At 39.9% G+C, this 16110-nt stretch overlaps 1 protein-coding gene across 2 annotated transcripts in view; it reads left to right on the top strand.

Moving 5' to 3' along the window:
• The first annotated feature begins 563 nt into the window (after nucleotides 1-563).
• Nucleotides 564-16110, top strand: part of LOC136767818 (butyrophilin subfamily 1 member A1) — a 54413-nt gene continuing 38866 nt past the window's right edge. The window contains exons 1-4 of one of the 2 annotated variants that reach the window (XM_066721830.1): nucleotides 564-1318; nucleotides 2984-3142; nucleotides 4737-5084; nucleotides 8179-8457. In XM_066721830.1, the coding sequence (XP_066577927.1) occupies nucleotides 3070-3142; nucleotides 4737-5084; nucleotides 8179-8457 (700 nt within the window). In that variant the 5' untranslated portion in view covers nucleotides 564-1318; nucleotides 2984-3069. The remainder of the gene's footprint in view (nucleotides 1319-2983; nucleotides 3143-4736; nucleotides 5085-8178; nucleotides 8458-16110) is intronic. The other variant, XM_066721831.1, reaches the window with a different exon arrangement.

The following is a 16110-nucleotide window of genomic DNA, read 5'->3' as shown; positions in this document are numbered from 1 at the left end:
CAGTGAATTCACTCCATACACTCACACATCGTGATGTTGCTGTGAAACAACAGCGAGCCACCGAGGACATACACCACTGAATGTATTTTAACATCGCCCCCGCTTTTTAAATTAACTTCTAAATAAAACAGGCCTAGCCTATATAATAATGCGTTTATTCAGCCTCCTGAATAGTCACACTGTCCATTCAATCTCAAACACATAACACACTGCTCGAGTTCGCCTTTTACACACCATATTAAAGTAAATATTAAACTGATTATATTTATTCTTGTGTTTTAAATAGGCACAATATACACCATCTAAGAATGAGTGGGTTCTTTCTTTATTTTAAACCCAGAGAATTACCTTATTCTCACACACTCTCGCCTCAGTGATTAAAAACACTCCCCACATGGTCCCTGACGTCACCGCGTTGTGAGTGATGCATTATGGGATTTGAAGTTCTCTTGTCTGCTGATTGCGCCCCCAACCAAAGATAAGGATCTCCAAACACCTACAAGTCCCAGGGTGCCATTACATTTAAACTTTAATAACTCTGCGCTCACATGTGACATCGGTAGCAGTACGCTATATTGACTCGTTCACTGCGACCCGATTCACACCGCACAGCCGCGACAATCACATACACATACAATGACTCGATGTGTCAGATGCATCACAGTTATTGGGACAATTCAACGCTCGCTTGACATTAGTAGCCACTTGTCCCTACAGTCCCTGCTAAACCCACGCCGTTGCTTTGCTGCTGCCTGGACATCTGACAGCCATACAGGGAGCGGTTGGACACGCAGCCAGTAGCGGCGCTCAGCCCGTGTGCGCAGCTGCGGCGCCATTACTGAGTGAATCTGCGCTTCAGCTCCTCCTTGTCTCGGTACTGGATTACAGACACAGAGAGAGAGACAGAGACAGTGAAGGAGAAGTGCTGCCTGTGTGTGCAGCTGCGGCGCCATTACTGAGTGAATCTGCGCTTCAGCTCCTCCTTGTCTCGGTACTGGATTACAGACACAGAGAGAGAGACAGAGACAGTGAAGGAGAAGTGCTGCCTGTGTGCGCAGCTGCGGCGCCATTACTGAGTGAATCTGCGCTTCAGCTCCTCCTTGTCTCGGTACTGGATTACAGACACAGAGAGAGAGACAGAGACAGTGAAGGAGAAGTGCTGCCTGTGTGCGCAGCTGCGGCGCCATTACTGAGTGAATCTGCGCTTCAGCTCCTCCTTGTCTCGGTACTGGATTACAGACACACAGCCGCCCGACCGCCTCTGTGACGTCACGCTCCTGAGAGCACAGCGGCTCTAACGCCAACAGCCTCCATGAAGGTGAATCTCATAATTTTTTAATTCAATATTTATTTTCTTTCGACCGAATTCGTTTCATATCAGTGTTAACGCATTGATCCAAACAGCAGCGCTTTCCTGTATCCTGTGTATTTCCATAGTCTGTTTTTTAAAGGAGCGAGCAAAGCATTCACAAAATGTCGTATTATATAACATCATTCCCTATTTTTTTTAAAGGAAACTACAAAAGCAAATGTAACAACTAGTTTTGTCATTTTCATGTTGCCCTGTATGTAGACTTTCATAATGTTTTGAATGCCGTTATACATTTGCATTCCTTATCTAAAAACAGCAATATTTACATCTAAATGTGTGCACGATGTGTACTACTGCTTATATCATTGATTGAATTAAAAACGCACATAATTTATGATGTCATATTAACAAACAAGCTGAAGGATGGAGTGCTGCAGTGTCGCCTTACTGGGTGTGCATTGAAGAAATGCGTATCTCTGAAATAGCAACAGATTTACAGCTGTAGAAACATCTGCATACCGAGCCTAATTGTCTGTGCATTGAGCAAGAAAACCTCAGAGTTTGTGATGCTTCAACGAATTAACAAACTGGTGGATTGTAACGGTTTAATTCGGTACTGTTTTACTTAGGACAGTCCAAATCGATGTGATAATACATATATTCATTTCAATCCACAATACATTTTAAAAGGCAGTGAAGAGACACCTACACTTCAGTCTTGGAGTACACATGGATGTAACCATTCATACATGCATTATCAATACTGGCTTCATCTATTACAGGGTTACTGTCACCAAGAGCCCAACAAGAGGCCACAGAGTGGGCACACCAGGGCAGCACATTGTTATTATTATTATTATTATTATTAATAATAATATTTTTTTAGCAGACAGCCTTATCCAGTGCGACTTACAAAATATAAGCACAATACAAAGTGAAAAAATAAATAAAAATAGAGTGTAGTTCAAGGCATAAATCATATTAAAAATTACAAAATCCAATTTATTTAAGACAGTGCAATTCAAAACATAATACATTCTACAAGTTCCACCATTTAGGGTTCAGGAATGAGAAGCAGCGGCTCTGGAGGAAGGAGAGTGCAGAGGAGGCAGAGTTAGCCTTCTGGCACTGGAGGAGCGCAGTGGTCGCACACAGGCCACACAACAGTTTAGAGCAGTGGTTTTTAAACCGGTCCTGGAGTACCCCCTGCCCTGCTGTTATTTGTTCCAATTGAGGTCTTAATTGCTCACAACTCACATTTCAGTCTCATGAACGAGTAAACTTTATTAATAGTAATAATAATATATACTCATTGTGTCCAAACACAGGTAGCACCAGTAAAATAAGAATAAACATCTGTGGATAAATCATGGGTAAAACTAAATCTGGACCTTTGAGTATAAATTAATAATATAGATATTTTTTAATCCATGCTAAATTTTTAAAAATATGTTCAATCATAATATGCATTTATGGGTCCTAACAAAGATGGCACCATTCTTGTATTTAAAATAAGTAAAAGCCGTTCCACCTATTTGTCAAGAATAGACAGTTGTTTCAGAGTTACAGACAGTCACCAAATTGGAAATACTGAACAATAAAAGACTCTTCTCTGTCTCAGTGATCATTAGTCTGAATCTGTTTTCCTCTCTGCTCTCCTGTCTGCTGCAGCGGAGCCCCTCCCACAGCCCCCTGACACTTTCACTGCTCTCCAGCTGGGATTGGCCTGTGAGTCTGTCTGTCTGTCTGTCCCAGGGATGAAGTCTGACCGATCAGAGTGGCTCTGTGTGATTGTCCTGCTGCTCCAGCAGACCTCAGTGTCAGGATCAGGTACAGTGAGGACACTTTTATTCTCCATAATGAACTGAGCTCAGACACTCAACAGCAGGGCTTCAACACAGCACAGCAGCCCAGCGCAGCTCAGCTTCAGCTTCTGCACCAGAGACACAGTCACTGCACAGCTCACACCAGTGACTGAAGAAATGCTGTGCATTCAAGTTCAGGCCAGTGAAGGCATGCTGAGAAGATGCAGACAGGTGACAAATTAAACGAAAAACCAACATAAAGTGTCTCCGTAAGGTGTTGGGCCACCACGATAGAAATGTTTCACCATAGGATAAATGTGATCACTCAGAATAACTTTAATGATTTGCAATGACCCTTCCCTCTAAGGGTACAAGTGGACACAAACCATGCCAGGAAAATGTCCCCCACAGCATAACAGAGCCCCCGGACTCCCTCACTGTAGGGGTCAAGCAGTCAGGCCTGTACTTTTCTCTTGGTGTTGCCACACATGCACTCGCCCACTTGTTGAGAATATGGTGAAGGGTGTCTCATCTGACCATCACTTTTTTCCACAACTCTGTAGACCAGTGCATATGTTTTTTGAACAACTGAACTCCCCTCTTGCCACCTTAATCCAAAATCAAGGTCAACTGGGCCTGCTCAGCATTTGTATACATGCCCCAGAGCATGCTAGGATGTTAATTGCTTAATTGTCCATGCAGTACAATTGTTTGGAGGCATCTGTATTCATTATGTTCCTCTGCTTATTAATTTGAGTTTTTCCTTTAATTTGTCACCCATCTGTATCTTCCTACAAATAACATTACAATCTGAAATTAAATTTAAATGCATGTTACTGAAATACAGTTAACAGGAGTCCTTCTAGACCAGTCTTTACTGATGGTGGTATGAGCTGGTGAGCAGTCCTTATGAGCCAGTGAGATCTCCTATATATCCAGAGAGTGGTTTGGATTAAGCTCCATTTAAAAAAAGCTGTAATTCTGTTTAGCTAGATTGAGGAATCTCCCCAATTTTAAAAAGCTATGCAAATAGACATTCAGCCCTGTGTAGAGAGCTGTGGAAGGGCATGGAATTGAAGGCCAGTAGAACTGTACATTATGAAGGCAATTGTGAGCTGTGAAAACAGCAGAATCAGCAGTAACATCTGGGCTAACAGAGGCTGATGTTGCTACTTAATGTATTTATACTTTCTAAGTTGTTATTTTGATTTGCGGCTATTGAGCCAGTTTGTATTTGTTTAATTAATGAATGGATAAAAGTTCCTCTTGTTTAATTTTTTTACTGGAGAGTCCCCTGCCTATTTAACCTGTCTGTCTCTTCAAGGTTTTCTTAGCATTGTGTGGTGGGGTATGGGGTATTTTACCCATTCCTTAATAAATAGTTCTAAAGAGGAAAATGTAATCTTTATATTCAATTAAATGCTCACATGCTGTAGACAGAGGCTCAGCCCAAATCCATTTCTCTGGATAATTCTCTCAGGCCATAAATAGAGATTCATATCACAAATTGTCAGTTGTAATTGTCATAGTGCTCAAGTTTCTCTCTAATGTCTGTATATTTTTGTCAATATAAAATAAATAGCCCCTGTGTGTTGGACTGTGTGTTATTGTCTCTCCAGAGAGGTTTGAGGTTCTTGGTCCAGCTGACCCTGTTGTTGTCTTGGCTGGAGAAGACGCTGTTCTGCCCTGTTACCTCTCACCCAACATCAGCGCCGAGGACATGGAGATCAGGTGGTTCAGGGAGACATCTGTGACTCCTGTCTGTTTATTTCGATATGACCGCTATGACTTTTCTAATCAGATGCCCTCCTACAAGGGCAGGGCTGAGCTTTTCCAAGAGGAGCTGAAGAAAGGCAACGTGTCTCTGAGACTTAAAGATGTGCGCGGCTCTGATGATGGGGATTATTACTGTTTGGTACGATCTGCACTGATGGAAGATGAAACTCACATTAAAGTGTTAGTAAAAGGTGAGTTTTGTGCACTTCATAGCAGCTCTGAGCAGGCTTTGTGTGCAGCTGCTGTTGCTGTCTATGGCGTCTCCACACACTGCAGTCTGGTGTCTGACTACACTGGGACTGAAGCCACAGCAGCTCACAGGACTCTCCTGGGAATGGGCTGTAGTCAGGTAGCACTGACTTATAGCCAAACAGCTGTCAAGTCTCTCCACATCAAAATGTATAAAAATCAGCCCAGTGGCATAGAATTCGTGGGAATGTTGGACCCTGGTGCTGATTTGAACACGGGGCGAAGGAAGGCAGAGGTGAGTGAGAGTAGAGGTTTAAATACAACCAGTGAATGTATTGAGCAGAGATGTGTTGGGGTTTCATACACATTTTTGTTCCACTGTGTGTTGTCATGACTTATTTATCAGCATGTAAACACAGCCAGTGTTGACAGGTGTGTAGCCAGAAACACCTATACAGATCTCCATCAGAAAAGTTGGTTTTGTATCTCTGGACTAAATTACAAATATCAGTGTTTACAGCAGATTTTATTCTAGATTTTTTTTTACTGTTCAAACAAATATTTGTAAGAAAATGGCAAAATATTATTTCAGCTACTAATATAGTTAATCAAAAATATAATTATCCTATAGATTTGTGGTTCCTTTTGGGGGGGTGCAGGGAAAGAGCTGAATGTGTAAAAAGTCAAAATTGTTGATTGCCGCCCCGCTGAAATCGCATTGGATAAACTGATATCTTTTGCATCGAGTGAAACGACTGTGAAACGACTTTTTCTACACTTACACACATTAAAGACAAACTGTACTGTCCGACTCACAGGATTGGAAACTGGGTCTCAGTTATTGAATTCCTCCATCTCCAGTCCTGGCCAATCAGAATAGAGGATTGTCAGGCAGCAGCGTCTGTGAAGCCGCTGATTGGTAGTTTCAAATCAAAACACAGCAGTTTATATGAGGTGATAATTACGGTAATACATTAGAATAACTTGCAGGCCAAAATGACATCGAGTGGGAAATGAGCTCGCCAGGATATTGTGCTGCAATATTTTGGAAACGCATTAACAAAAAATACAATAATTGTGAGATAATACAATGTGACAATTTTTGCAAAATTTTCTGAACTTTATTTTATCTAACACAACAACTTTAATAAATAATTCAACCGCACAGGCTTTAAAATAAAATCAATAATAATAATAATATTATTATTATTATTATTATTATTATTATTATTATTATTTAACTATCGAATGTCAGATTCACTAAACTTTCGACTTCGGTTTCATCCTTTTTTTTTTATATATATATATATATATATATATATATATATATATATATATATATATATACACACTGACCTAAAGGATTATTAGGAACACCTGTTCAGTTTCTCATTAATGCAATTATCTAACCAACCAATCACATGGCAGTTGCTTCAATGCATTTAGGGGTGTGGTTCTGGTCAAGACAATCTCCTGAACTCCAAACTGAATGTCTGAATGGGAAAGAAAGGTGATTTAAGCAATTTTGAGCGTGGCATGTTTGTTGGTGCCAGACGGGCCGGTCTGAGTATTTCACAATCTGCTCAGTTACTGGGATTTTCACGCACAACCATTTCTAGGGTTTACAAAGAATGGTGTGAAAAGGGAAAAACATCCAGTATGCGGCAGTCCTGTGGGCGAAAATGCCTTGTTGATGCTAGAGGTCAGAGGAGAATGGGCCGACTGATTCAAGCTGATAGAAGAGCAACTTTGACTGAAATAACCACTCGTTACAACCGAGGTATGCAGCAAAGCATTTGTGAAGCCACAACACGTACAACCTTGAGGCGGATGGGCTACAACAGCAGAAGACCCCACCGGGTACCACTCATCTCCACTACAAATAGGAAAAAGAGGCTACAATTTGCACAAGCTCACCAAAATTGGACAGTTGAAGACTGGAAAAATGTTGCCTGGTCTGATGAGTCTCGATTTCTGTTGAGACATTCAGATGGTAGAGTCAGAATTTGGCGTAAACAGAATGAGAACATGGATCCATCATGCCTTGTTACCACTGTGCAGGCTGGTGGTGGTGGTGTAATGGTGTGGGGGATGTTTTCTTGGCACACTTTAGGCCCCTTAGTGCCAGTTGGGCATCGTTTAAATGAGCATTGTTCCTGACCATGTCCATCCCTTTATGACCACCATGTACCCATCCTCTGATGGCTACTTCCAGCAGGATAATGCACCATGTCACAAAGGTCGAATCATTTCAAATTGGTTTCTTGAACATGACAATGAGTTCACTGTACTAAACTGGCCCCCACAGTCACCAGATCTCAACCCAATAGAGCATCTTTGGGATGTGGTGGAACGGGAGCTTCGTGCCCTGGATGTGCATCCCACAAATCTCCATCAACTGCAAGATGCTATCCTATCAATATGGGCCAACATTTCTAAAGAATGCTTTCAGCACCTTGTTGAATCAATGCCACGTAGAATGAAGGCAGTTCTGAAGGCGAAAGGGGGTCAAACACAGTATTAATATGGTGTTCCTAATAATCCTTTAGGTGAGTGTGTATGTATATATATATATATAAAATAACTAGCAAAATTGTATAAAATGGAAAGAGAGCGTTACTGTATCTTTTTTAACTGTTGATTCCGGCTCATCCGTACTAGATGGAGTAAGAATAGGTTCATGCATGAACAGATTCTAATGTAAATGGCCAAATAGCTGTGACCCAAATGTTTTTTGGGGGGGCGCCACCCAGAAGGTTTGGGAACCACTGCTTTAGATGATACAAATGTCAGTGCATAACCTAATTGTAGAAATCTTTATACAAAATATGAACTTAATGTTGCTGACAGAATACAATTTTCAAAATGTTATGAAGCTGACAGTGTCAGAAGACCATGTGTGATTTCTAATCTAGCTGCTCAATATCCTGTTTCTTAAAACTTGATTGAGAATTAGATGACATTAATATAATTTCATAGACATTTCCATTGATTTCTATTTCACGATAAAAGACTGATACTGAAGAAACATTTTATATTTTGTAGTCTAGTACACTACTTTTAAGTTCTCTGAAAAGCTGTTGTAACTGTTGTCAGGTATGGGGATGCAACCCTCAGTGTCCCTCCACTCTGAAGGAGGTCAGACCCGGCTGGAGTGCAGGTCAGAGGGCTGGTACCCTGAGCCTGCAGTGATCTGGACAGACAGGGACGGACACGACGTCACATCACTGTCCAACACCACAGTGCAGAGAGACAGTCAGGAGCGTCTCACTGTCAGCAGCTCCATCCCAGTCAGACAGGAGTCCAATGTCTTCACCTGCCTGATCAGAAGTGCATTGTCAGGACCAGACTGGGGCTCCCGACTCCACATATCCAGTGAGTATTATATATTTTTTTTATTCGTTTTCATAGTTGAGGCTACATTAATCATTACGGTGTACATTCTGTTATGCAGGGGTTCCCAGCCTTTTTTATAATGAGAGCTACTTTGTGTAATGATCTAAGCCGGAGATCTCCTTGACCAGGGTTCCGGTGGGGGGAGCGGGTGCTGATGGTACTTTCTTCCAGGTTTGGGGGGGGGAAGACACTATTTCACTTGTTTTTTCTAATGATCAAGTGGTAGCTTGCGATTGACTGGTTGGTGACCCCTGCTATTATGTAACATTGGCATTGCTCTGTGCTCTAAGCTACTGAAATCTCTGTAACTGGAGTGCTTCCAGTGGCTGAAGGTGTATCTGAAGGAAAGGAAGAGACCAGTGTGACCAGCAGCTGTGCTGCAGTGTGTCTGTGTCTGTGTGTCTGGCACTGAGAGGCTCTGGGGGTTTGTCTCTCTGGCAGTGCAGCACTGCTAGTGGTTACTGAGGGAGCCTTGAGGCCCAATGAAAGACTTGACATCCAGTGATGGAGCCACTGAGGCCTCAGGTGTTCCTGCCAGACCTGCCCTCAGCAACAACTCGCTGCATCACCACTATTGTTTTATAGTAATGCTGTACTATTATCAATGCTACAGAATACACACACACTGTAAGCTGTCATAAGTTATACACACATACTGAATTGTCATGGCTGAACAAGTAACATTGCACTAAAATGTAGGCTAGTTGTAATTCATGGTGTTTTAGATAAAGATTAAAAATATAACAACATATTGGAAACAATACCTTATAGTAAGGCTGAATTATTATTAATTAATAAAAGGCAGCTGTTGAATGTAATGTAAAAGTTTAGACTTCAGCTTAAACAGACATATCCAAAAGTAATAATTTATTAACCATAATGCTGCATACTACAAGAAATATTAAAATCTTGCTTGAGTACATATCTAAAAATATGATAAAAAAATATGAAATATATATGGTGTAGTTCCTTTTCAAGAAATGTTGACGAATAGGGCTTGAAATGACTGATATGGCTGGCATGTACATTAATCAATAAACTATCTGTCTGGTATCATCTTACTGTTACAGTCAGCCTAGCTATCTGGTAGGGATGTTACATTTAATTTTATTTAGTAAATGTTTAAATATTAACAATTAAAGTTTAAATGTTTAAACTCTGTCAGTTTTTCCACTTTTAAATTCTAGCTGATTAAACAATATGCATTTGCTTATTAACCACAGTGTTTTATATCTATTTTTTAAGAACAACCTCTGCTAAATGCATTTTTCATGTATAATGTACTTATAAGACAGTATCTGAGTAAAAAAAAATAAGAAACAGAATTCATTTTTTAAATTTGTATTATTGATCTCACACCCCACACAGTTATAGTGAACAGTTTTGACACTTAGAACATGCTCTTCAAAGCCTTAGGTATTGAAATATGCATTGCTTTTCAATAAACTATATACATAACACTGAAATAATGCAAACAATGCTTGGCGAACATTGATATTCTATTTCACCTGAGTTATTCAGGTCCCTCAGACATGCCACTGAGCAAAGGAAGTTGCTATATATTGTTATGTATTCTGCTGACCTTACAGTTCTCACAGTTCCTGCTCAAAGCAGTAGGGCTATATTGAGGGTTTGCAGTGTCCAGAAGGACAATTGGCAAAGGTGTGTGATTATTCTGCCTGTGATCCAGTGGACTGTGAGTCTTTGTTTTAAACAGTTGCACCACAGGGGGGCTGACAGGGGATACCCAAACTCGGATCAGCTTCTGTTTTCCATTGCTGAAAAAAGAATCTAATTCTGTTTCTATTTTTTACATTAAACATTTCCCACTTATATAATATATGTATTGTATTATAAGTACATAATACATGCATAGCTGAAGCTATTCTTTATCCATAGACATCACATGTATAGCAGTAGCATCTATTATAGCTGAGTTATGAGCTTAATTGAATAAGCCTGACTTAGTACTTGGTGGCAAAACGCTTGTTGGCAATCACAGAGGTCAGACGTTTCTTGGAGTTGGCCACCAGGTTTGCACACATCTCAGGAGGGATTTTGTCCCACTCCTCTTAGCAGATCCTCTACAAGTCATTAAGGTTTCAAGGCTGACGTTTGGCAACTCGAACCTTCAGCTCCCTCCACAGATGTTCTATGGGATTAAGGTCTGGAGACTGGCTAGGCCACTCCAGGACCTTAATGAGCTTCTTCTTGAGCCACTCCTTTGTTGCCTTGGCTGTGTGTTTTGGGTCATTGTCATGCTGGAATACCCATCCACGACCCATTTTCAATGCCCTGGCTGAGGGAAGGAGGTTCTCACCCAAGATTTGACGGTACATGGCCCCGTCCATCGTCCCTTTGATGCGGTGCACTTGTCCTGTCCCCTTAGCAGAAAAACACCCCCAAAGCATAATGTTTCCACCTCCATGTTTGACGGTGGGGATGGTGTTCTTGGGGTCATTCCTCCTCCTCCAAACACGGCGAGTTGAGTTGATGCCAAAGAGCTCGATTTTGGTCTCATCTGACCACAACACTTTCACCCAGTTCTCCTCTGAATCATTCAGATGTTCATTCATGTTGTCACCTTCTCACCAAGCTGCTTGGTGATGGTCTTGTAGCCCATTCCAGCCTTGTGTAGGTCTACAATCTTGTCCCTGACATCCTTGGACAGCTCTTTGGTCTTGGCCATGGTGGAGAGTTTGGAATCTGATTGATTGATGGCTTCTGTGGACAGGTGTCTTTTATACAGGTAACGAGCTGAGCTTAGCTCGTTAACCGGTATAAAAGACACCTGGGAGCCAGAAATCTTGCTGATTGATAGGGGATCAAATACTTATTTCCCTCATTAACATGCAAATCAATGTATAACTTTTTTGAAATGCTTTTTTCTGGATTTTTTGGTTGTTATTCCGTCTCTCACTGTTAAAATACACCTACCATTAAAATTATAGACTGATCATTTATTTGTCAGTGGGCAAACGTACAAAATCAGCAGGGGATCAAATACTTTTTTTCCCTCACTGTATATATATATTTCAAATACAAAATAGGATTTTGTAATTTTGTATTTGATAGGGTTGATGAAAATGGCTTCATATTTTGTATCAAAATACTTTAGTGTTTTGTATTTTGTAGTTTCAAAATACTGTAAAATACTCTACATGATGACATTGTAATGTTGGGGTCCGGAGGTGGTGAAGAGATCCCTCCTTTAATAATAATTTGGCTGGATTCCGACTGGTTATTATAAACAGGTTTTATTAACACACTCCACACACGTGTATCTCCTTTCTTGCCAACTACCACTTCTCTTCCTATCAATATACTTCCTGTCTTACCCATACTGCTCTAGCATAAACTTAAAAAAACTTTATTTATATCTATAGCTAACAAACATTTATCCCACAGTTTAAACCTATATCATAAAGTAATCCTAAAGCTAAAGCTTTAAACGGGTGTTCAGTTCTTTTAACATATTAGTAAAATATATTTATTCTAAACAATTACTGGAACAATCTTATAACATCATAAAAATGCTGCCTCTGATTGGTGCCTACTCAGTTTGCCCAGAGATCAGAACAGAAAATTGATCTTAGGGCTGGGCGATAAACCGATGACAATAATTATCGCGGTAATTACTTATCTCGATAACAATATAAAGACGTTTAGATACATTTTCGATAATGTCGATAATTCGGTACAGCAGTCCAGTTCACCTCTGACACAGCAGCAACGCGGAGGAGTGACAGTAGCCGTGCAGAGGAGCACACACTGAATCACTGCGCCTCGGACCGGCGGCTCAGTGCCGCGTCGGAAGATCATTTGTTGTGGAGGAGCAGAGCGATTGTGGGTTTGGTTTGTTTCACTTTAAAAACACAAAAACCGAAAACAACACTACGAGCGATAGAGCCTGATGTGGAAAGGACTTGTGTGTCTGCTTTACATCATTGGAGACCGTGTAATAAATACACTTTTCTGTTAAGAGATATTAAGAAGAGCTAAATGTGTATAGACAATATTATTTTCAGACACGCATTACGTTACTGTAAGGAAACGTCTCCATGTGCAACAATAAAATATTTGCTATTCATTATTATTGTTATAATTGCGATCATCATCAAGATATGTGCGAGTATATATGTATTTTAAACGGCACAACTTGACTCCCTGTACTTATTACTCTTACTACAGATTTGTAATGTAAACGATACTTTTTGCCGTATTATTTATAATGTACTTATTAGATCGTTAACCAGGGCAAGTTACAGTTGAAACAAAATACACACGTTTCACGATTAATCGTACAGTAACGGCAGCTACAATATAGCTGGTTTAATTTAACTAAAGTGTGCATGGCGTTTATAGACGCATTTATAAACCAGTCCTTCATATTTTAGAGGGAAACCTAGATTCATTTTACTTGTAAATGGACACACGTTAACTAAATCGTGTTCGCCTTCATACTGATTGTCTCTGCGGTGCTGTTATACATCAGACTGCAGATATTTATTTTGTTGAGGAAAAAGGACTGATAAGGGATTTTACTCATGCATATTTTTATGTTAAAAAATATGTTATCATTTATTGTTTTGACTGTTCTACCTCAGATTTGTGAAATCGAGTGTTTGGCAAGTGTTTGGCATGTCCTGACCGCAAAGAATAGTTTAAAACCACAATTAACCGTCTGGTTTCTTCAACTTTCACTCAGGGGCAAAAATCAGCCTTTAAACTTGAAAGAAGTAATGATTTGACATTTATCATGATACTTATTGATATTGACTGATATATATATATTTATTGTGATAACATTTTTGGCCATATCACCCAGCCCTAATTGATCTAAAGCCGAAGAAGAAGGTCAACGTGAGAAAAGAGACCTCTGCAATGTGTGCCACAGGGCACACACACTCATTCAATACACTCCCTCTCTCACACACACCCACACGCTCACTCAATCACACGCTTACTCTCTCACACACACCCACACGCTCACTCAATCACACGCTTACTCTCTCACACACACCCACACGCTTACTCAATCACACGCTTACTCTCTCACACACACCCACACGCTCACTCAATCACACGCTTACTCTCTCACACACACCCACACGCTCACTCAATCACACGCTTACTCTCTCACACACACCCACACGCTCACTCAATCACACGCTTACTCTCTCACACACACCCACACGCTCACTCAATCACACACTTACTCTCTCACACACCCACACGCTCACTCAATCACACGCTTACTCTCTCACACACACCCACACGCTCACTCAATCACACGCTTACTCTCTCACACACACCCACACGCTCACTCAATCACACACTTACTCTCTCACACACACCCACACGCTCACTCAATCACACCCTTACTCTCTCACACACACCCACACGCTCACTCAATCACACGCTTACTCTCTCACACACACACACACACATAAGTTTGACTGTTTTTGGTAGAACTTTTTAACTGTTTTGGAATACCTGGTCTGTAGTATCTCTATTGTAGTATTCTCTATTGGAGTTTAAGTAAATGTTCTTACTACACTATTAAGGCTCTCAATAGATTGTGGTTGGAGTTGGGTTAATACTCCTTGACAAGTTCTGTTGCTACTTTCTGATTCCGTTTTTTGGCTACATTTAAAATCAAAACCTATTGATCATTTAATAATTGTTGACAAAGTGCTAACATTTTTGTTTTCAACTTCCAAATAGGTGTCCAATGATTGATAAATAAACAATTGAATGCTAAATGATTGTACCCTAATTGAAGTAGTTGTTTAGTAGGATCATGATTTTGCATACCATTGCATGAATGACTGCTTGACATATAATTTATTGTTATAGTTATGATTTAACAATCAAATGATTAATTACTTAGAAAATAGTTGCTATGAATAAAGGTGGCATCAGTTGTCTTCTTATGAATGACTTGTTTTTCATTGAGTCAATGTCACTGATGCAAAGTAGGCCCTTCATTACCAAACACCAAGTAACTAAATTAGGATACAATTCTGAGTCATTAGCAAACTGTTAGTTAAACATTAAACTATTGGTTACTTTAAAACTAACCTTCATCTGGGTGATCACAGGGACATGTGAATATTTGATCTGTTAACTTGTTGCATATGTCAGATTTACTGGTGAAGGGATAGAGCAAATAGGCTGATAGAAGGAAGGTTTGCAAAGTGATTCCATGCTCCCTTGTAAAAGTATTTTTAAAATACAAAAATACAGTAGTTTATTTTGATACATGGTGTGGCTGCTGTATTTTGGAGTTTATTTTGAAACACTTATAATTAAGGTATTTTATTTTAAAATACATTTTGATGTATCTTTGCCCATCCCTTTATATATGTATATGTATGTATGTGTGTGTGTATTTTATATATATATATATATATATATATAAAAAATCATTCCCATCCAGTACCATTACTTTTCTAAAACAAATAAAAATCTATATAGTGAATTTCAATAAGCTACCAGCTGTACCTATTAATTCTATACTTAGCATGAACCTCTTACTCCATTACAGAATCTATAAAGTTATGTTTAGCTATATATTTTCAAAATGTAATCGATCATGTTGTAGCGTTATGTTGGGTGTATTTTGATAAGAGCATTTTGGCTCTGAGCTGAAGCACTGATCTAAAGAAGACCTCTCCCCCCAAAGTTATCAGATTTCCTTAAAGCGTGGGACTGGTTTACATCAAAGTGACAGTCATTTAAATAGCTATTGAGTCTTAAGAAACTTGACACTTGGAACAAACAGGGCCCTGCTTTCCTCAAAGACTTTGTCTTCAAGTAACTACGGTGGAACCCTGCTTACAAAGAAGATTTTGTGCACAACCTTGGAGCCTTCAAACCAGTGGAAAATCTGTTTGGAAAAGACTTTGTTTCGCGAAACCCCAACTTCCAGGTGCGTCGACTGAGTGGAAGTTCTTGGACAAAGCCGAACTAGACTGCCTTTGTTCCAAACCACACGGACCTCGTGCCGTGTGCTGTTATCTGAGCCCGAAGACAGAGAGGCCTCTCTGCGACGAAGTTCAGATAAGTTTAACAGTTTGGAGTTCATGATTCATGACATTTGAGAAATCAATTAGAAATGTCAATCTGTGATTCATAACTCTAGAATGTGTAATATCATTTAGTTTTCTTAAATATAAATGTGTGTTACATTAAACTGTTTTGTTGATAATTTTAGAAATAAAATCTGTCAACGCCGAGAAATATCTTCTCATTCCTGTTTAACTGTTTAGTCTGAAATTGACACAAGTTAATAGACGTTAGATTATTGGTGGCCCTGCCTATCCTTAGTCATTGAATAATAATCAGTTAAGTGAAATTGTGGTAACAAGTAATGATAGGATCTTTCTCGGCACCTAAACGTAAATGAGACTGATATACACTTACCTAAAAGATTATTAGGAACACCTGTTCGATTTCTCATTAATGCAATTATCTAACCAACCAATCACATGGCAGTTGCTTCAATGCATTTAGGGGTGTGGTCCTGGTCAAGACAATCTCCTGAACTCCAAACTGAATGTCTGAATGGGAAAGAAAGGTGATTTAAGCAATTTTGAGCGTGGCATGGTTGTTGGTGCCAGACGGGCC

Source organism: Amia ocellicauda, chromosome 14 (genome assembly GCF_036373705.1).
Source record: "Amia ocellicauda isolate fAmiCal2 chromosome 14, fAmiCal2.hap1, whole genome shotgun sequence".
Taxonomy (NCBI): Eukaryota; Metazoa; Chordata; class Actinopteri; order Amiiformes; family Amiidae; genus Amia; species Amia ocellicauda.
The sequence above is the reverse complement of the archived record's forward strand: the minus strand, read 5'-3'. Positions and strand labels throughout refer to the sequence as shown.